Genomic DNA, 22,179 nt, shown 5'->3' with positions numbered 1-22,179 from the left:
GCCGCCACGATTTCCTACCTTTTGGCAGTTTCTTTACTTTAAATCTATGGATCACAACCAACAAACTGTTGTCAGAGTGCACATCTGCCCCCTGGAAATGCCTTACAGTTTAAAATGTGTAACTTTAAAATGAGGCTACCCACAACCGAAATGCTGCACACTGAATAATAAGTATTTTGCTTAGGTTGTTAAAGTCCTTTATTGGAAAGTCACAAGTGGTTTTATATTCTTACAATGTAGCATCAGGTGATATTATCCTAGAAATCATTATAGTACACAGGAAGAACAGTTCAGCCAAGTACCATCATTCGTCATCAACAAAATAAAAATAAGTTTGCTGCCATGTTACCTTCCTGAGCAATCTATGGATAAGGTTGGTTTTTTGACCCAACAATTTTAACTTTGACTACTGCTTTACAGTGAGTTACTTATTTTCTATAGCTTTGACAACGAGCAAATAAAGGACTTTAATAGCCTGAGCAGAAGACATTTTATTCAACACATTTAAAATCTGGTTCTAAAATCACTGTCTTACTACTGCAATCAATCTGAAACCTTGCAGTATCCCCAGCTCTCTTCCATTTATATAACCTTCTTTCACAATTTGTAGATCAAGTATTACCAATGATTAAATTCTGCTCTCTGCAGAATTCTACCGAATAGCTTCCTCTTTCATTCTTTTCCCCCAGTCTGTATTCACCTGCAGTTTAACTTCCTTTTCCTACTATTAAATTCCAGTCCCCCATCACAATTAAATTTTCCTCTCCCTTAACTATCTGAATAATTTCTTTTAGCTCATCACACTTTTTTTCCCAAGTTGTTCTTCAGCTGCAGAGTTAGTTTTCATATAAACTTTTACTATCTGGTGGGTGTTTGCTTTGTGTATATCTTGGCCAAGATAACGTGCTCACTATGCTACTCATAGTAGCTTACCCGCATTCCTATTTTCTTATTTATCATTAAACCTACTCCTGCATTACTCCTGTCTGATTTCGTATTTACAATACTACACTCACCTGAACATCCTGTCACCGAACTTCACTACTCCCAACTATATCTAACTTCAACCTATCCATTTCCCTTTTTAAATTTTCTAATCTACCTGCCCAATTAAGGGATCTAACATTCCACACTCCCACCCATAGAATGTCAGGTTTGTTTCTCTTGATGACGACAGCCTCCGCAGTGGTCCCTGCTTGGAGATCCAAATGGGGGATTATTTTACCTCCAGAATATTTTATCCAAGAGGATGCCATATCATTTAACCATAAAGCAGAGCTGAATGCTCTAAGGAAAAGTAATGTCTGCAGTTTCCTCCCGATTTCAGATGTTCGCAATAAGGCCATGCTGGTTGATCCTGGTGTGAAAATTCAGGAAGGCGTAGCAGGCTGCGATCGTGAAAGAGTAAAAAAAGATTATGTCATTGTAATAGATGGTTCAAACAATGTAGCCTGCAATGAAGGTTTTGATGTTACACGATCACTCAAGGAGAAGTTTAGCAGCATTTGTGTTGTACATACGAGTAATTTTCAAAGAGGGTTGTTTACCAGACAAGGCATGCACCTTAACAGATCAGGTAAACAAACCTAGATACTCTTTTAAATGCAGCAATCATGAAAGAAAACAACAAAATATCTCCTCGCTCTGAACCTATTCCCCTTAAATGGCTCCAGGTATCCTATCAGACTAATTTTCAAGCTCAGAATTTCTGTGAAACAGTTAACAATGAGCCTACTGTTTCTGAGTCCACAAATACTTTTTTAGGCAAAAGCAGCCGCTTTCTGCAAATACCAAAGCTATGACAATTTTCACCATAATATAGGAGGACTTATGAACAAAGTTAATGAAATTTCTGTTCTTTTAGATGACCAACAAGAGATAATGGATGCCGATGTTTTATGCTTTAGTGAACACAACATGAGAAGTGTTGAAATGTTACAGCTCAGTGGTTACTGTCTAGCAACACATTACGGTAGATCTATCATGAAGAACGGTGGAGTAGTAATTTACTTAAAAAATAACGTATCATATAGCACATTGAATTTAAAGAGTGACTGTATTGAACAAGATATTGACATATGTGGCGTAGAAACTACTGTAAGTGGCCGTACAGTTGTAGTGTTAGCACTGAACAGAGCTCCCTCAGGGAACATAAATGTGTTCCTGACGCAGTTAGATACTGTCTTATTGCAAGTGTACTAAAAATTCAATGATCTAATAATTACAGGTGATTTCAATGTAGATTTCCTAAATGAAAGCAATGGTAAAGCAGATCTAGAACATCTAGTAGATTCTTAAAATCTGACGACAGTAGTAAATTTTCCAACTAGAGTTACCGAGAACTGTCAAAGTCTGATGGACAACATATTTATAGATAAGTCAAAAGTCAACAGTATCAGTGTTCGTCCAATTCTTGGCCTTTCTGATCATGGTACTCAACTGCTTACTCTCACTGACATCAATCTGAGCAACAGTTCTGAAAATTCTTGGAAATCTTTTAGGATAATAAATGATGAAACCCTCCAAATGTCAACACTAGCCCGCAAGAGATAGACTGGAGTCCAGTTTTCAATGAAACAGATGTGAAAAAAAAGTATAATCCATTGCTGAATGAATTTCTATCTTTGAAGCCAAATTTCCCAAAAAAATAATTAGAAACAGTCTAGTAAGCACTGTTCAATAATTCATGGATCACTGTAGGAATAAAAAAATCCTGAGTAACAAAGAGGAGTTGTATTATTCCCTCAGAACTTGTAATGATCCAAAGAAATGTCAGCACTACAACCTTTATTGTAGCATCCTAAAGAAGGTGATAAGTAAGTCAAAAAATATGTGCATTAAGTCTGAAATTGAGAAGTCTGACAATAAAATAAAATCAATTTGGAATGTAATAAAGCAGGAAACTGGCAAAAAAAAAAAAAAAGGGGGGGGGGGGGCAGCAGACCCACTGAAATTAAACAAGGTACCAATATTGTAAAGAAACCTGAAATGGTTGCAGAAATCTTCAACAGGCACTTTTTGTCAGCAACAGAGAAGACAGGCTGTAAAGGTTCTGTGGATGAGTCATTGGCTCTTCTACAGAAAGCAACCAGTAATAGACCCCCACAATTATCCTTACCTCATGTAACAGTAAAAGAGATTGAAAGAATTATTACCTCATTAAAAAAACAAAAAGTCTGTTGGTGTGAAAAATATTTCCTGTAAAATAGTGAAATATTGCTAAGTCCAGTCTTATATATCTCTGCAAGAAGGAAAAGTCCCCGACAGGCTAAAAATAGCTGTAGTGATATCACTCTTTAAAATAGGTGAGAAAAACAATGTTACAAACTATCACCCAACCTCACTCTTAACCATCTTTTCAAAAATTCTTGATAAACTCATACACAGGTTGATTGTCAATCATCTTAGCTTCCACAATATCCTAAACAAGAGTCAGTTTGGATTTCGTGCTGGTCTTTCTACAGAACGAGGTGTATTCTGTTTCACCAATCAAGTTCTGGAAGCCATGAACAAAAACATTTCTTCGGTAGGTATTTTTTGTGACCTCTCAAAAGCCTTTGATTGTGTAAACCATCTAATCCTTTTGAAAAAGTCAGAATATTATGGTTTGGGTGGTACCGTTGGTTCATTGCTCCAATCATACCTAAGAGCCCGAAAGCACACTGTAATGCTGAATGGCTCATCCAGAGAATCTGCCTCATCTGAGTGGGGCTCAGTAAGTTGTGGTGTGCCACAAGGCTCTGTTTTGGGTCTACTGCTTTTTCTCATCTTCATTTATGATGTCCAACTTTGTTCTGACACAAACAGTAAATTTACTCTTTTGCAGATGACACTACAATTCTAACTGACCATTTCACAGACAACAATCTTGAACAAACTACGAATAAAGTTTTCAATTATATTGTGAACTGGTTTTCTTCAAATGGTATCTCACTCAATACAGATAAAACCCTTTATATGAGATTCCATACTCCAGAAAGAAATCTGGAAGAAATTACGTGCAGAGGTCAAGAAATACAAAAAGCTGAGGTTACAAAATTCCTGGGTACTTATATAGACAGCAAACATAACTGATTGGTACATATTCTTCATCTTTATAAAACACTTAGCAATATTTGCACTATGCGTAATTGCTTCAGTGGCTGAAGTAGACATCATTAAGGCTTTGTATTTGGCTATTTTCATTCATTAATGTCATATGCTATTATATCGTGGGGAACCAACCTCTCGCAAAGAAAATTTTCACTGCACAAAAAAAAGGCGTTAGAATAACGAGTGGTGTTCATCACAGGCACTCTTGCAGGCCCTTGTCTCGAAAGATGGGGATCCTTACCACCTCCTCACAATATATCTTTTCCTTGCTGACCTTTGTCTGTAAAATCCCTTCTATCAACAAAGATAACAGCCAATTTCATGACTATAACACAAGAACCAATAACAGTCTGCACATTGAACTGAAAAGCCTCACAATGGTTCAAAAAGGAGCTTATTACTCCAGCATTAAGCTGTTTAATGATCTCCCACCACACATCAAATGTCTTCACAAAAGATTGCCAGCATTCAAACAAACTCTCAAGGGGTACCTGATAGAGAAATCTTTTTATACAGTTGATGAATATGTGAAGGAAAATGTATATAATCACTAAATTTGTATGTGTTGTAAACTTAGTATATAATTATGAATATAATAGAGGGAAACATTCCACGTGGGAAAAATACAGGGCGATTCAAAAAGAATACCACAACTTTAGGAATTTAAAACTCTGCAACGACAAAAGGCAGAGCTAAGCACTATCTGTCGGCGAATTAAGGGAGCTATAAAGTTTCATTTAGTTGTACATTTGTTCGCCATTTCAGCCAATAAAGTTTTTGGTCCCTTTTTCTTCGAAGGTGCTACTGTAACTGGACTACAGTATCTGGAGATGTTAGAGAATTGGCTGTTCCCTCAGCTCGAACAAGAAACACAACAATTCATATTTTAGCAGGATGGAGCGCCACCACATTGGCACTTATCTGTCCGTAACTACCTGAACGTCGACTACCCGAGGCGATGGATCGGCCGCCAGGCAGCCCGTGACGGAGCACTTCATCACTGGCCTCCAAGAAGCCCTGATCTTACCCCCTGCGATTTTTTCTTATCGGGGTATGTTAAAGATATGGTGTTTCGGCCACCTCTCCCAGCCACCATTGATGATTTGAAACGAGAAATAACAGCAGCTATCCAAACTGTTACGCCTGATATGCTACAGAGAGTGTGGAATGAGTTGGAGTATCGGGTTGATATTGCTCGTGTCTCTGGAGGGGGCCATATTGAACATCTCTGAACTTGTTTTTGAGTGAAAAAAAAAAAAACCTTTTTCAATACTCTTTGTAATGATGTATAACAGAAGGTTATATTATGTTTCTTTCATTAAATACACATTTTTAAGGTTGTGGTATTCTTTTTGAATCACCCTGTATATCTAAAAACAAAGATGATGTGACTTACCAAACGAAAGTGCTGGCAGATCGATACACACACACAAACAAACACAAACATACACACAAAATTCAAGCTAGCGCAACAAACAGTTGCTTCATCAGGAAAGAGAGAAGAAGAGGGAAAGACGAAAGGATGTGGGTTTTAAGGGAGAGGGTAAGGAGTCATTCCAATCCCGGGAGCGGAAGGACTTACCTTAGGGGGAAAAAAAGGACAGGTATACACTCGCGCGCGCGCGCACACACACACACACACACACACACACACACACACACACACACACACACACACACACATATCCATCCACACATACACAAACACAAGCCAAAGCTTGTGTCTGTATGTGCAATGGATGTGTGCGCGCGAGCGTATACCTGTCCTTTTTCAGTAGACACACATACATTTATGATACAGTCACAACCGAATCCCAAAGTAGAGTAATTCGCACAGATCAGATCCCTGCACCTGGCTTGTCTGATCGCCTGGAAGTCAAATGCACAAATTCGTTCAGCAGCTGCTGGGCACAACAATATAAAAGTGCAAACAATCAATTGTTTCACTGATCCTCTGCTGCCCAAAATAATGGACTTTTTAACTATTCTCTGACCTCCGGCATCTTCACAACAGCCTGGAAGCAGGGTTTCACAAAACCATTACCCAAATTGGAATCTGCCAAAGAACCCTCTGACTAAAGGCCCATTTGCCTTTAACTAGCATTATCTAAAGCTCTAGAAGACATAGCTCATTATAAGCTTCCTAATTATGTAATGCATAACATTAATGGAAAAGCCTAAATGGAGCAATGCATAAAATAAGGGAGAGGCAACCACTCACCTATACCTGATTGATGTATGGAGCACAGAAACACATAACAAACAGTATTCACACTAGCTTTTGAGCACTAGATCTTTTTCTAGCAATACTACACACATTCACACACAGACAACCCGAACGCACATTCCTGTGACCACGACACGAGTCTCTCAATGAACTAAGCAAACTTTATAGCATTTTGTCTTCACTGCTAATTTATTTATTTACTGCTTATTTAACCTGACCAGATTAGGGTTTTAAAGGCTCTCTCTTACACTGATTAGGAACAACACATAACAGAAAATATTATGTAATGATCACAATAATAATAATTTACATTAATAATAATAATAATAATAATAATAATAGAGGGCATTCATAGAACAGCACCGGCAAACTGCCAAAACCATCAGGCAGATTAAACGTCAGTACACTCAGGACCAATTGATTCAATTTGATGAAGATTTTAAGAAGAATAACACTAGAAATTTTTACCAAACTTTCAAGCGAAAGCTTAGAAGCTATGCCCCACCCAGCTTACACTTCAGAGGACCACATGGAAACATAGCCTATAATGACAAAGACAACTGCTGCATATTGGCCAAATATTTTGAGAACCTCCTCAACTGAGTCCCCTAAAACCTTCTTTATCTATCAAGACAGTTCCAGAAACCAAACTCTCATCCTCCAACAGAAGGTCCCTGAAGAATAATGAAGCACCAGGAGAAGACACTATAGTTGCAGAGCTGTGGAAGCAGGCTGGAGACAAAGCAATCAGCAAGTTGACCGAGGTCCTATGGAACATTTGGGATTGTGAGAAGTTACCAGATGACTGGACATCTGCTCTGATCCACCCCTTACACAAGAAGGGTGATTTGACTGACATCAACAATTATGGAGGGATCTCATTGATACCAGTCAACTATAAGGTATTATCTAATGCATTATTGAACAGAGCCAAACCTCAATTGGACCCAAAACACTGAGGTTATCAGGGTGGTTTTAGAAAAGGACGTTCTTGTGCTGCAGATCCTTAACTTGAAGTCAGTATTACGTCAAATTAAATTAGCAAATAAACAATACATAGTTACTTTTGTTGACTTCAAGAAAGCATATGATTCAATCGACAGACATACTCTTACGAGAATTTTGCAGGAAATGGGCCTGGACCAGAAAACCCACAGCCTTATCCGAAAGATCCGAAGTAACACTAGCTCACAAGTAAAGTTCAAGGGAACAATTTCAGAAAGCTTTGAGAAAAGGACAGGAGTTAGACAGAGAGATGGACTCTCGTCTCTTCTCTTCTCTTTAACTGCCCACTGGACAAGGTGATCAGAGAGTGGCGAAAAGAAATGGAAGTACAAATACACCGAGCTGTATTTACCTGGGACACAGACGGAAGGGACTAGTAGTCGACTGTTCAGCTTTCACAGATGATCTGGCACTTATAGCAAGCTTGGTGGAAGTAGCAGTAAAGCAGCTCAATATGCTCAAACTACATGCTGCCAGGGTAGGACTTAATTGTCACTAGAAAAGACAAAATACCTCACCAACATCAATGATACTCCCAGTGAACTACAGCTGGAACAAGGTCAAATTGAGATAGCTGACAGATTCAAGTATCTAGGAGAATTTTTGGAACCTAATCTATCAGAAGGAACAGCACTAACAACTCAGATTATTAAGTTACAATTAGCATATCGATTAACCAAGAATGTCTATAATAAGAAATGCCTATTTCACAATTCCAAACTAAAACACTACCAAACAGTTATCTGCCCTGAAGTCCTATGTGCCTCAGAATGCTTGAATCTGAACATGAAAGGCTTGACAGATTCAGGAGAGGAAGACCCTGTGAAAAATTCTGGGACCGATCAAAACAGATGGTGAGTATAGAAGACAAACATACCGAGAGAATCGCAGATGCAGCCAGGAAGAGGTGTGTGTCTTTCTATGGACATATCACAAGGATGGACCAAACAAGACTGACCAACCGACTTTTCCAACTGCTGGAAGAGCAGGAAGACAGTGACACCTTGGCTGATAGAAGTCAAGAAAGACATCCAGGAACTGAACATAACTGAAAGTGACATTAGAAACCGAGCACTTCTCAGAAGGATACTAAAAGAAAAGAGGTTTCAGGACAGATCACCCCTAAAAAGACCAGCACCCTTTGGACAAAGGAGAAACATAGCCACAGAATGCAGAATTACTGGTCGAACATCAAGTCCCTCTCCAGGCTGAAAAGTTGAATATTGTGGTCCTTAGCTAGCCCATTCCAAAGAAGAAGAAGAAGAAGAAGACATTAAGAATGATGATGGTTGGTTTGTTACATTTGAAGCCATGTTTAGCACTATCAGAAGTGGAAGGATAATGAAAGTGGAGAAGAATGAAATGAAAGTAACAAGAACAGAATATCAATAGAGAACTCTGTAGATAAGGGGACAGAAAAGTGATGAAGGGAGAGAGACGGTTGATATGAATAAGCTGCAAGTAAGTATCTATCAGAGACAGCTATTGTGACAGAAGGTGGAACATTATCTATCTTTCGATGTCTGAAAGAATTTTAATTTCTCTGATATTTTGAGGAAAATTTTACCAGAGTTGGATTCCTGATGCAGTGTTTTTTAAGAGATCATGGCTGTTATGTACTGGTACAGAGAGGATTTTACTTAGTTGAGAATGAGTATTTATGTTCTGCTGCTCAAATAGTAGGGGTTGAAGGCAAATAAGAGAGTGTCAATGATTGAGAAGACAATACAGCAAACACAGGGTATGATGATCTCTATGCTTATTGGCATGTAGTCGTGATAATTGTTTGTAGGAAGAATTGATATGGTCAAAACAGCATGCGTCACAAATTTATCATACACAAGCATTCATCATCAGTGCAAGCCGCCACGAGCTCTTACAAAAGTCCTTGGAGAACAGTATCGCCATAATCAAGACTGGCGAGTATCAGTAACTTTGCAAGTTAAGAAACAGTTCAAGAGAAAATAATTTTTGGTATTTCTATAGCGAACAGAGTGAGTCTGACACTTTCTTATAGACTCCAGTTGTGTGTTCAGTCCAGTATAAGTGATGGTCCAGAATTATCTCAAAGTTCTTTGAAGAAAAAGAAACTATTATTTCTGTGCCATTTAAAATTATGGGTGGAACAGATTCTCTGAACTAGGGGGTAATAAATCTTTTGTGAATGACTAAGGCTTCATATGTTTTATACAGGTTAAGTTGCACCAGCTATGATAAAGAAAGAAAGACTGCATTTACATGGCTGTGAATAGGTTTGTTGGTCTTGCACTTGCACATATATATTTGCAATGGGAGAGAACTACTGATACATCCTTAACATAATATTGAGAAAAGTAATAAGCCCAATATTTTTGTTTATAACTACTGACATCGTTGGTCCTCAGTTACTACTTCATATATCAAAGTCTGTAGCAGTTGCACGATTAATGTGAAACAAAATATCTATTGCAACTTAAGTGTTTGGTGTACAGTTAATGAACAATTGTTGTAGCCATTTTTATTGTCTGTGGCACTAGAACAGTACCTGTGATCCTGGAGTTTTGCAACAATGATGAAATTAAAGTTGAAGTACTGGATAATAGACAGGGTACCAGTTTCGATAGCACGGAAATGGGAAATCTCATTTTAGACAATGAAAAAATTCACAAATTTAAATTACGATAGTAATAAAATTATAAAAGTGCACTCCCATAACACAATCTCACCTATATTTAGACATTTATCTAAAATAAAACTTCATATGTCCATTTTGTTAGTTTGTGAGACTGTTGTCCTTCAGATTGACTGCTGTACTAATAACCCAAGATCACAGATTATTCATTGCAGTTCACAACATGGCAAAAGATGATAGAAGAAAGTATTTTAATATTATGAATCAATACAGCATAGAAAATTATCACCAAATGAAGACAAAAGGTATTCTGCATAGAGAGAAATAAAACTTCTGTTTGTAATTTGAGAATTGCCGATTTTTAGATGACTTCAATATTAAAATCAACAATGACTGCACCAAAAATAAATAAAATTTGTATTCTAAAATATCTGTAGTTGCCAATCAAACAAACTGTAGTTCATAGAGTAAAGCGATTTTTCAAAGTGCTGTGCAGTGATTAAAAAATCCAGTCTCCTGTACTTATTAACCATGCATAAAAATTTAAATAGCCACATGTACAACACACATACTAAAACAATGTTAATAGGTAAAATGAAACCATAAACATACCATTTCATCGGATACTGCAGAAAATCCTACATTATCCCTCTGTTCCCAGCATTTGTAGACCCATGTATCAGACATGATTGGGACCCTGAAAGTTACAGCATAACGATACTTCTCTCCTCCACAATTATTAGCTATTAGGTGTGTCACTTTAGCAACCATATCTTTTCTTATGCTTCCTCCCATATTGTGAATTAATGTTATCATTCTGTTCTGAAAACAAATATGGACAAGTAATTATTTTCTTGTATGCACTCTACTGAACTTTACACAAATTATTATACAGATGAACAATTCCAATTATTCAATACAAGTATGACAGGTGTTTTAAATCATCTATACATAGAAGTACATAGCTCACTGCAAAACCAGAAAGTACCAAGCAAAACTGGAAAGTACCTAGCAAAACTGGAAGGTACCTAGCATATTATTTTATAAATTTTACGATAATAGTTTAAGAATAAAGCATATCAGAGACAAGTTAGTCTGACTGACCTTAACATTTAAGGAAGTTTCCTTTGAAACAAGACAGTGACAAAGGTAATTATTGTGCCATACACATATGCCAACTATACTATCCATACAATGATGGATAGTGACCTGAAGACTAGAGAATGAATTTTCATTTATCATCAAAACACAAAATATGTACGACAAATATTTCATTACTAAAAATTTAATAAAAAACCATTTTTACTGAAATTAACTTGTGAATCACACCACAACCTACTTTATTATCTCAGTAAGAACTTAAATGTACCAGGAACACGACAAACCATAACAGTCTGCACAGAAAATTGCTAAGTTCCCTATCAGGAATTCTCAGCAGCTACATCACAAAATGCAACAGCACTTTTGCCCAGTTAACGCAGATCTTGGTTTATAACAGCAAGGTGATATCACACAAGAGAGATGTACATCAGAAATTAATACCAATTAAACATTAAACACAGAAACATAGGATGTCGACAGTAATCACGAAATACATATTGATATGACTGCAGCATTACATCAAGTCTCAAGAAAGTGTTAACATCGCTGTGCAGTACTTCATGGTCAAAGTGCCTAGTTGTTATTCGGTGACTCAAGAGTTCGGCTCCCCCATCTGGCAAATTTTTTTTTGTCCCCATTGTGGTAGTTTCCAATGGCCTTTCTGTGGTGACTTCTCTTGTCTTGAGTTCATCACTGGTGCATATTATTTACTGTCTTTTTGTAGTACGAACTTGCAAAAACTATATCAAAAAACTAATAAAATTTTAAACAAAATGCATCCAAGTTATTTTAAGGGCATTTGTTCTATAGGATTGAGAGAATATCATTATTTTTAGGAATGAGTGACTTTAAATCAATGCAACTTCTAGCAAACATTACCTTTTACAATTTCAGAAGTAGAAGCGAGTTATCAATCTACTAATTGTTCAAGAAGAAACTAGTACTGATACTTTTTTTTCCAAATTATATACTCAAATGTAAGCACCAAGCTCAACAGAAAACCATTTGCCCTTTTATTTGGAAACACTAACACTTATTATCACTCTCAATTTCGAAAACAATCAGGTCCAAATTAAGTTGCCGAATAGAAAGTTTTGTTTGCGTGCATAAAACTATTCACAGAACTAGCAGCAGAATGAGAAAGCACATGCAGCAGAAATAATCATTAACATCATTAACATAACATTGTTTAAGAGAGAATGAATGTTTAATGATGAATGCATAAATTGGTCTCTAAATAAAATTACAAATGTGTTGGGGAAACTAATTTCAACTATCAATGTAACGGATCTGAGTGAGACACTTGAGTTTGTCAGATGATATTTACTAAAATCTGACAATGGAAAATCTAGGATGGAATGTAACAATATTAGGAAAAGGAAAGTTGCAACTTACCATATAGGGGAGATGCTGAGTCGCAGCTAGGCACAACAAAAAGACCGTCACAAATACAGCTTTTAAGGCCTTCATCAACAATAGACGACAGACGCACTTTGTGTGTGCAGCTGCCGCTTGCAGTGTGGTTTCAGTTGCCTTAGACTGCAGTTTGTGCGTGCGCACGCGTGCGCGTTGTTGTTGTTGTTGTTGGCTTTATTTGTGGTAAGTCTTTTTGTTGTGCCTACCTGCGACTCAGCATCTCCACTATATGGTGAGTAACAACTTTCCTTTTCATAATATTGTTTATTAAAATCTGGATGGGTTTGTATATGCTCTGAAAGAGGTAAGTGGATATTAAGTTGTATGATTTTCCAATTTACAAGACAGGTTTAGATTTTGATTTTTCAGTGGAAATATGGTTCTTTTCTCCCTAATTTTCAATGGCAAAGAGCCCAGCAATTTCGGTGGTCTGTAGATATGAAACTACAGATGCCATATGACAATGCACTTTCTTTGCCTTACTACTATTAGAATTTAATTTGATGAGGTGGTTACGTTTTGATCTGAGCTTGTTTTTAATTTACCCAAATGATACTATCATTACTTGAAATGATTTTGAATATACAGGAAGGTGTCTATTATGGGAGAGTTTGCCAATGTGGGACTAGATTCTGACTAAATTACATGCTCAGCTCTGTTGGAACGTTACCTGAACGTTTTTTTCACAGTGCCTGAGGAATAGGGCAGTTAAAAGTAAGATCGTTATGGAGCTGGACATTGTTAGAAATCCCGGAGCTTAAAAGTACTGATTTCCAAGTTTTTTGAATGTATGTGCCCTTGTACGTCTTTAATTTCCAAAGTTTAGTAGTTACTGTAACAATAATTATATGACTATATTCTTCACAACGTAGTCTTTTATTTATGAAATGTTAACCCAGATGAAGTAATAACCTCATTTTGGTTATGTGGTTATCTGGAGTGGTCTACTCGAGAGCAGTAACAACAGAAAATGCCATAAACAGTTCCTGGGAAACTAGATTCTTCCCATGTAACTTGCATTTACTTAGAGGCAATGACTTTCGAATACGCCAGAAGTCTGAAATATAAAATGCACCAATGGAGTAAATGTGGTCTCAATGGTATCCGAGCAGCTACCAAAATCATCAAGCCACATCAAGAGGCACCAGCTCTATTAAAATGAGGCACAGTCTGAATCTGTGAGGTAGCTATCATCATCTCCACAACCTCTTCAGTTCCCACGTGTCATATACGACACTGGTGAGTTTTATCTCCATACAGAACCCACGTAATGCGACAGGTAGACATGCCAATATTCCAATATTTTGCTTATCTTCTTCAAGGTGCCACTACCTACTGCCACAAGTTTCAGCATGCTGTGTTGTCAATTAAATGTAATATAAATATTACTAGGATAAACACACTGCTGGTGCCCTGAGGTTAAAAGTAATGTTTGAAACAGTTCAAAGAGAAGAAACCTCCAGCAGAATCAAAGGACACAGTAGTGAAGGTTTTGTTTTTGAAAACGAAAAAGAGAAAAATACAGGACAAATAATCTTCCAGTCATTCAGAGTCTGATCCAAATTTGAGGACAAGGCTTCAGATGCACCGTCTGAGGAAGAACATTGAATGCTTATTCTGCAGTTGTCATTTCTCTGCAGACTAACATACAAAAATGGGCACACTACATGGAACACTCTCCTTGCATTCCTGAAGAAAACTTGAAAAAGAACTTTTGTAAAGCCCTGGTCGCACTTCTTTTTCACAATAATCCCAGACAATGTTTGAGAGACAATGTGGAAGAGAATATTATATCAGTCTGTATTATTAGTTTTCTCCAACAGTTTGCCATTAGGACATTCAAATTCATTTGTTTGTGCTTTTCCCAAATTTACATGTCTTAAGTGTTAAACAGCATGTATTTTACAAATAAAATTTGAAGTACAATGATTTCATGCAGATTTCCAAATCCCAAATATACAGTTATATCAAATGTTGTAATATGAAGTGGAGTAACAGGACTGAGGCTAGCGTGAGGCCCACCACAATTGGTATCAATTACCTGATCATCCGACGAAGCATGGAGACGATCAGCTTCTAGGAATATATCTGTCTGTCCACTAGACTCTCCTACACATCCAAACGTTTTTCAGCTGTGTGTGGACCAAGTTTCAGTCAGTTTAAGATCATGTGACACTTCATTTTGCCCCAAACTTCCAATGGGATTCCAGACTGGCACTTGAGCAAGCCAGTCAAATCATGCTATGTCACCCTACTGCAAGAACCACTGCTGAATGGTTCAACTCATGTGAACCAGTGAGTGATCATATGAAACTGCATCACTCCCTGGGGATAGAGCATCTCCACACTTGGCACAATAGTAGGTTTCATGATGTTCATCACACTGAGCCACAGTGAGATGACCATAAAGTTAATGAAGTGTCCCTACCTTACCTGATGACATTTGCCCCCAGCATGAGGCTGTGATGCAGCCAACACACGAATGCTATGCCACATACTGTCAGTTGTAAAATGCTCCCAGTAGTCTGTAGACCATCACTGGACTCTCATTCGAAGATCTAAATACTGATTCATCTGAAGAGATGATATGGTGCCAGTAACAGTATACATTAAATTTAGTGAAGGCATGCCTATTTTTTGAGTATCAGAGAGGACTTCTGTATTAGCAGCTCTATGGGCTCAGAGCATCCCATTAGCAGCTGTGAACAGTTTGCAAACCTCCAACAAAACCGGTCTCATTCTTCAGTCGGATGGTGTTTAAAAACGTACATTCCATACCAGTGTCAACTAATACATTGTCTTTCTGAGGTATTGACACCTTCCTACTCCCAACCCTTGAAGCCAGCCAATTACCCTTGCCGTGCTCCACGACTTCATCCAGTTCTAGGCACACAACTTTGAAGACCAGACCGGGCTGCTGCTCCATGCACACTGAAACCATCATACTGGATGAGTGACAGTAAGCTGTCTCTTGTGGCCTGCATATCCTGTGACACCCTAGCAGCACGACTGTCATATGCCCTTCTGTGGCGCAGCATGCTATCATCTTTGACATACCTCGGCTATATCTGTGTTATGCTTACAACACATTAAGAAACAATACAATGCAAAAAAATTGAGGGCACGTGAATCCTTATCTCTTCACAAAAATTCCGGGACCTAAAATGCTGCCACACAGTTACAATGTAACTGTACAGACTTGCTCCTTTTTTTTTTTTTTTTTTTTGTTCAAGGTAGAAGCACCTCTGTGTTACAAACAGATAAAATTGAATGTTATAACATATATACAAAACAATAGGCAGTCCTTATAGAATTATATTCAATCACAGAAAATCAAGAAGATCTTTAAATAAAAGTCTTAAAATAACAAGGGAACAAATACACTGCTACAAGTGTATTGCATGTGGCGCTGCCACCTTTGGCAATGTGTGTTGCATTAGCACTGGTGCAAGCTACACATAACGAAGGGTATCCAACCCTGTAATGACATGTGCAAAGTTTTCTTGTCAGTCCACTTGAATTTGACATTCATAACCATTTTTACAAAGGAAACCCAACAGATTCTAATGCATTAATGCTGCAGGCAAGGAAGCCAAAATGCTATGGATGCACTCCAGTGCATATTCAACTGTAGGTTCAGTAGAAGCATTTTGTGCCTCTTGTACTGAGATTTTCCGGAAGAGAACGAATCACAGATTTCAGGAGTCAAAACTTTTCATTATAAAACACAGTAGCTTCAATCCATGTACCATACCTCATTCGGACAGACTCAGGTGGCAATGCTAAATTCAGTAGCAATTCTCTATAGGATGACACATTATGTAGCTACAGCACACTTCTTCGGCAGGGACGACAGGTGATGTGGATTAAATGCAAATGGAATACATGTAGGGTAGTTGCCGCTATCAGCATGCAGACTGCGGCATACAAATACATAATAAGAACATTTTGTTCTTGAATTCAGCGAAACCATAGTACTTTAGACTGTCACTCACAAATCATTCCACTTCTGAATGATTTGACTTGGCAGCAAGTCAACAGTGGCTTTGCGGGTTCTTCATCATCAAGTTTGCCAACAATGAAATTGCCAAAGAAAAATTTACATACACCATGTGATCAAAAGTATCCGACACCCTCAAAAACATACGTTTTTCATATTAGGTGCATTGTGCTGCCACCTACTGCCAGGTACTCCATATCAGTGACCTCAGTAGTCATTAGACATCGTGAGAGAGCAGAACGGGGAGCTCCGCGGAACTCATGGACTTCGAACGTCGTCAGGTGGCTGGGTATCACTTGTGTAATACGTCTGTATGTGAGATTTCCACACTCTTAAACAGCCCTATGTCCACTGTTTCCCATGTGATAGTGAAGCGGGAACGTGAAGGGACACATACAGCACAAAAGTGTACAGGCCAACCTTGTCTGCTGACTGACAGACACTGCCAACAGTTGAAGACGGTCGTAATGTGTAATAGGCAGCCATCTATCCAGACCATCACTCAGGAATTCCAAACTGCATCAGGATCCACTGCAAGTACTATGACAGTTATGCGGGAGGTGAGAAAACTTGGATTTCGTGGTCAAGCGGCTGTTCATAAGTCACACATCACGCCAGTAAATGCCAAATGACACCTCGCTTGGTGTAAGGAGTGTAAACATTGGACGACTGAACAGTAGAAAAATGTTGTGTGGAGTAGCAAACCACTGCACACAATGTGGCAATCCAATGGCAGGGTGTGGGTATGTTGAATGCCCAGTGAACATCATCTGGCAGCGTGTGTAGTGCCAACAGTAAAATTTGGAGGCGGTGGTGTTATGGAGAGGTCCTGTTTTTCATGGAGGGGCCTTGCACCTCTTGTTGTTTTGCATTGCACTATCACAGTACAGGCCTACATTGATGTTTTAAGCACCTTCTTGCTTCCCACTGTTGAAGAGCAATTCAGGGGTGGCGATTCCATCTTTCAACACGACTGATCACCTGTTCATAATGCACGGCCTGGGGCGGACTGGTTACACGACAATAACATCTCTGTAATAGACTGGCCTGCACTGAGTCCTGACCTGAATCCTACAGAACACCTTTGCCATGTTTTGGAACACCGACTTTGTGCCAGGTCTCACTGACCGGCATCGATACCTCTCCTCAGTGCAGCACTCCATGAAGAATGGGCTGCCATTCCGCCAAGAATCCTTCCAGCACCTGATTGAACGTATTCCTGCTAGAGGGGAAGCTGTCGTCAAGGCTAAGTGTGGGCCAACACCATATTGAACCGCAGCATTACCAATGGAGGGCACCACGAACTTGTAAGCAGCCAGGAGTCTGATACTTTTGATCACATAGCGTTTTGTCAAGTGCGGTGGTTAATTATGTCGCACCACATACTCTGTGGAACCTCCTAGCACCAAAAATCTAATTAGTTTTTCCTTTAATGTTGATTAATCGCTGATACTGTTATCTCCAGTACTTTCATAGAAACTATACGATATTGAGGCACTTTAAGTTTGTATCTAGCAATATTCACATCAACCACCACAGATCATATATAAGGGAAACATTCATTCATGGAGTTTGGAGTTTTTTGCATCTGCGTTAATAATGTTTGCTTCTTAGAGGATTACACTGTTCTATTATTTGTAAGAGTATCACTACGTATATGTTGCTCATCTTAAGACTTCATACAGCACTATCCGCTTACTACATACTTTACGTAAAACGATCTCCCTATCAGTAGTGTAAGTGTTGTCCACAGTAAAATTAGATCTTAATTCAGAAGGTAATCCTGATAACAAAGCAATAATGTGTGATTTTATGTAACCAAATTAAAATATGTAACTCGGGTGAAACATGTAAAAATATTTAACAATAAAATAAACTGTACCAATCATGGCAACATAATTCAGCTGCAAAGTTAAACTTCATTCTGCATAATCCGCAAACATTTGCACTTTTCACATGCATCGGAGCAAAGGAAAAAAATATGTAATCACATAAAAATCCAGGCACTACTGATGACATGTACACACACACACACACACACACACACACACACACACACACACACACACACACACACACACACACACACCACACCTGTGCATAATGATTTAGTACCTCAATTATCAACTCAATGATTAACAAACTTCATTGGTGCCATAACTACTTTGTTCTTTTACTGGGATACACAATAGCAAAGTTTTTATTTCTAAGTCTTGGAATTTCTTAAGGCTTTTGTACTGGTATCTTACTATGTGGTTATTATAATGTAACTGGACAGATAAAAAATTTAATAACCAGGTAGTGGTAGGAGACAACACATACAAAGGTATTTGGAACCAGTGGCTCCTCCAGCATGAGGACTGAAGGTAAAGGAAGAGGAGTGAAGGAAAAGTACTGGTGAAGTTTAGAAAAATTCCCAAGAACCCTAGGTCAGAGAAGACTTATAGAATGAGAAGAATGAGATGAGATGGAAAGAATGATTGTTGAGGACTGCACAGGACGAGAATTTCAAATCTCGCCTGGTGCAGCCCCCTACAATCAATCTTTCCTTCTCATCCCACTTGGTAAATCTCCTCTGACTTTGGGCTCTGGACGACTTTCCCAACGCTAACCATTTCCTAAACCCCATCGATCCTTTTCCTTCACCCCTCTTCCTTCCCCTTTAACCCTTCTCCCAAAAGGAGCCACTGTCTCCAAAAGTTTGCAAATTTTAATACATTTACATGTGTGTTCTCCAGCCACCGCTGTATGAGTGGCTTTTTTATCTACCCAATTACATTATATTTTCAAAAATTGATATATTAGTATACAGATTTAATGTTTAACAGTGTGTCTGTATCAGGTTATGATGAAACCAGTCTAGAATGCCAGTGCATTTGTTTCATGTCCTGGAAACTGGCATTGTCTTAAACATAGCTTGGCACAGTTAATGGTTAATTAACAAAGTTAACTTTTCAAGTAACTGATTAACTTTTAACTTAAATATCAGAAAATTTTAACCATCTCTTTAACTTCTACTAGGTTTCTTTGAGATAGTTAACTAGGCACATACTATTTATGACAAAAATGATGTCGCACTGACTTCGGGAATCATGTTCTGACAAGTTCAGGTCATGTAGGTATGTGGCTACGTCGAGCAGCATGTGATGTAAACAAACTATGTGGAGTGCAAATAACTAGGTGTTGGCTGGTTATTATTGTTTGTTTACTGAGTTCGCATTAACTATGTTTTTTTGTAAGTGGATTAACAATGGAAACTAAATCATGATATTGGATTCTAGCTCTAACAACAATATAGAAGCCTAGTCTTAATACAAATGTAAAATGTAAAGCCCAGAGTCTAGTCCAAATGTGGTTGGGCATGAAACCAAAAGACTGAATCAATGATGCAGTATCTATTGGGGAACAGAATGCAGTAAATTTGTTTATTAAATTAACACCTGAATTCATTTCTACATGAAAGACAAAAAAAAAAAAAAAAAAAAAAAATCACCGTGCTTCAGAGGTACCCAAAACACTCCGGATTGATTGGTTAATTGAGAGGGTTTATAGGACCAAACAGTGAGGTCATCAGTCCTGTGATTCTGAAGTTATTCACAGTGAAAGAGAGTCCATTAAAAGTGGACAGATCCCGGCAGGGGAGTCAAATTCTAAGATAATGAAGTTAAAACCTAAACAGTAAAAAGTATAAAAGGGTAAATCCAATCAATAAACAGAAAAAAAGAGTGGTCTTTCCCTGGGGGAGCGGTCATGGGGTCGCAGACCGAGAAGACATGAAGAGAGGTCCCTATCACAACCACCCTGCCTGTACTCCAGGAGTAAAGCAAAACCTTATATCTGGAAATAAAAAATCACTTTCATGGAGGAAACTGAGGACCAGTTGTGAATCATCTGCTAATATTAAAATTAAGGAATCTGGAAGACCACACTTAGCATAAAGGGCCAAAAGAAGCGGATATTCCATTAATATGTGGGATACAATCGGTCTGGCTCCACAAACACATTGTGGAGACAGTTAATTTTCTTGTTTTTTTGTTTTGTTTTAGCACGCCAAAATAACTAGGGTCATACACACCCATGTCAGAACTGTAGTACATGAAGACAAAGACAGGAGTTAAAAACCACTACACATTAATTCCAATCGAAGGAAGAACACAGCTAAAAACAGAGACGTGGAGAAAGATCTATAAAATACACCATTGAGAAACGGAGGCCCTGAACTACAAATTCAATGGCCTTCGCCATATTGCTATGACAGGTAAAAAGTAAAACACAGACAACAGCCCGCACGAAGATCACTAAAACGGCCGGTAACTCAGATGGGAAAAAACACCGAGAACATATGGGTTTTTTTTTTTTTTAAGGACATTCTGTCAGGAAATGGTGGACCATCAAAGGTTGAGCACAGTTAGTGCAAAGTGGTGGGGGAGCACCACTAAACAAATGGTGATGGCTAAAAATACAGTGTCGAAGTGCAACCTAACTAAAATGATTTCCTCATGGCGAGAGGGCCAAGAGGAATTCGTCCAAGCTGCTGGGAGAGGCTTAATAACCAGGAGCTTTTTCCCATGAAGGGAGGACCAGTGATGATGCCAAACTGACACCACGTGCTGACAGACGGCACTACAGACCTCAGCGGAGGGAATATAAGTAACTAGCAGGCTGAGGTATGAGTACTGCAGGCCCAGAGGTTAGAATATGCCCGAGGTGTTCCTGTCTGTCATAAGAGACGACTAAAAGGAGTCTCACACCTTTCGGGCTTTATGAAATGATCCCCTGTAGGGTTTGACCTCCATTTTTCAAAATTTTCCCGAAAAGCGAACCAATTGGGGAAGGGTGCCTTACATGGTGCATCGTGCATTGAGATCTTTAGCTCACTTTCTCATCGTGGCATTGCAGTCCCACTCATCCTCCATCTCTTGAGTGTGGACATCTTCCTCGGTGCATTTTCCTATACCCATTACACAGTGTCATTTTCTGCGCCGACGAGGACCATGGACTCCCAATCCTTTGCACCTCATATCCAGCACGGTAGCCAGTCCATTGTGGTGGAGCCGCCATGTACACTGTTGTTGTAGCCCCCTGACACCACAGGGATTGCTCTGCTGATGCCTGCACCATTAACTCCCCATGTGTGCCAAGTAGTACATGCTCATCTCCCTGGGACATGAGGACTCCCGGCAATGACCATCTACCAGGTGGCCCTTGCTGAGGTTGGGTCGCACCTGTGGGGAGGGCCCTTGGTCGGAGTGAGTGGCATCAGGATGGATGACACACCATGAAGCGTACAACATCATCACTTGCTGGAGATCAAATGCCAGCAGTCTCTTAAGTATTCCAAGTCTCAGTACAATGCAAGAAGGAAGTACGATCATAAATCATTGCCCATTGTCCTCCCTGGCCAAACCATGGGAGGAACGCCAGGCCAAGGACGGCAGTGGAGCTTATTCGCCCCGGTACCTCATATGTACAAGAATTGATGGGGAATTCTGGACTGTGACCACTTTCCTGTGATTCTGTCATTCCCCTGTTGCCACCAGGCAGACAGACCCCCAAGTTGGGCTTTCCGCAGGGCCAACTGGCCTTTATATACATCTGCTGTGCATTTTGATGCCACATTTTCAAGTTGCATTGATGCAGTCGTGTAAGGTGTCTCTGCCACTATTCTTCATGCTGCTAGCACTGCTGTCCCTCTATCCACAGGTCCCCTTCATCGTCGACCGGTGC

General features: G+C 39.0%; 1 protein-coding gene across 5 annotated transcripts in view; it reads right to left on the bottom strand.

Moving 5' to 3' along the window:
• LOC124594810 (protein ECT2) overlaps nucleotides 1-22,179 on the bottom strand; it is a 217,346-nt gene that overhangs the window by 125,194 nt on the left and 69,973 nt on the right. For all 5 annotated transcript variants that reach the window (XM_047133249.1, XM_047133247.1, XM_047133248.1 and 2 more), the window contains exon 5: nucleotides 10,548-10,757. In XM_047133249.1, the coding sequence (XP_046989205.1) occupies nucleotides 10,548-10,757 (210 nt within the window). The remainder of the gene's footprint in view (nucleotides 1-10,547; nucleotides 10,758-22,179) is intronic.

The sequence above is a fragment of the Schistocerca americana genome, chromosome 2 (genome assembly GCF_021461395.2).
Source record: "Schistocerca americana isolate TAMUIC-IGC-003095 chromosome 2, iqSchAmer2.1, whole genome shotgun sequence".
Lineage (NCBI taxonomy): Eukaryota > Metazoa > Arthropoda > Insecta > Orthoptera > Acrididae > Schistocerca > Schistocerca americana.
This window is presented reverse-complemented; position numbering and strand designations above follow the sequence as displayed.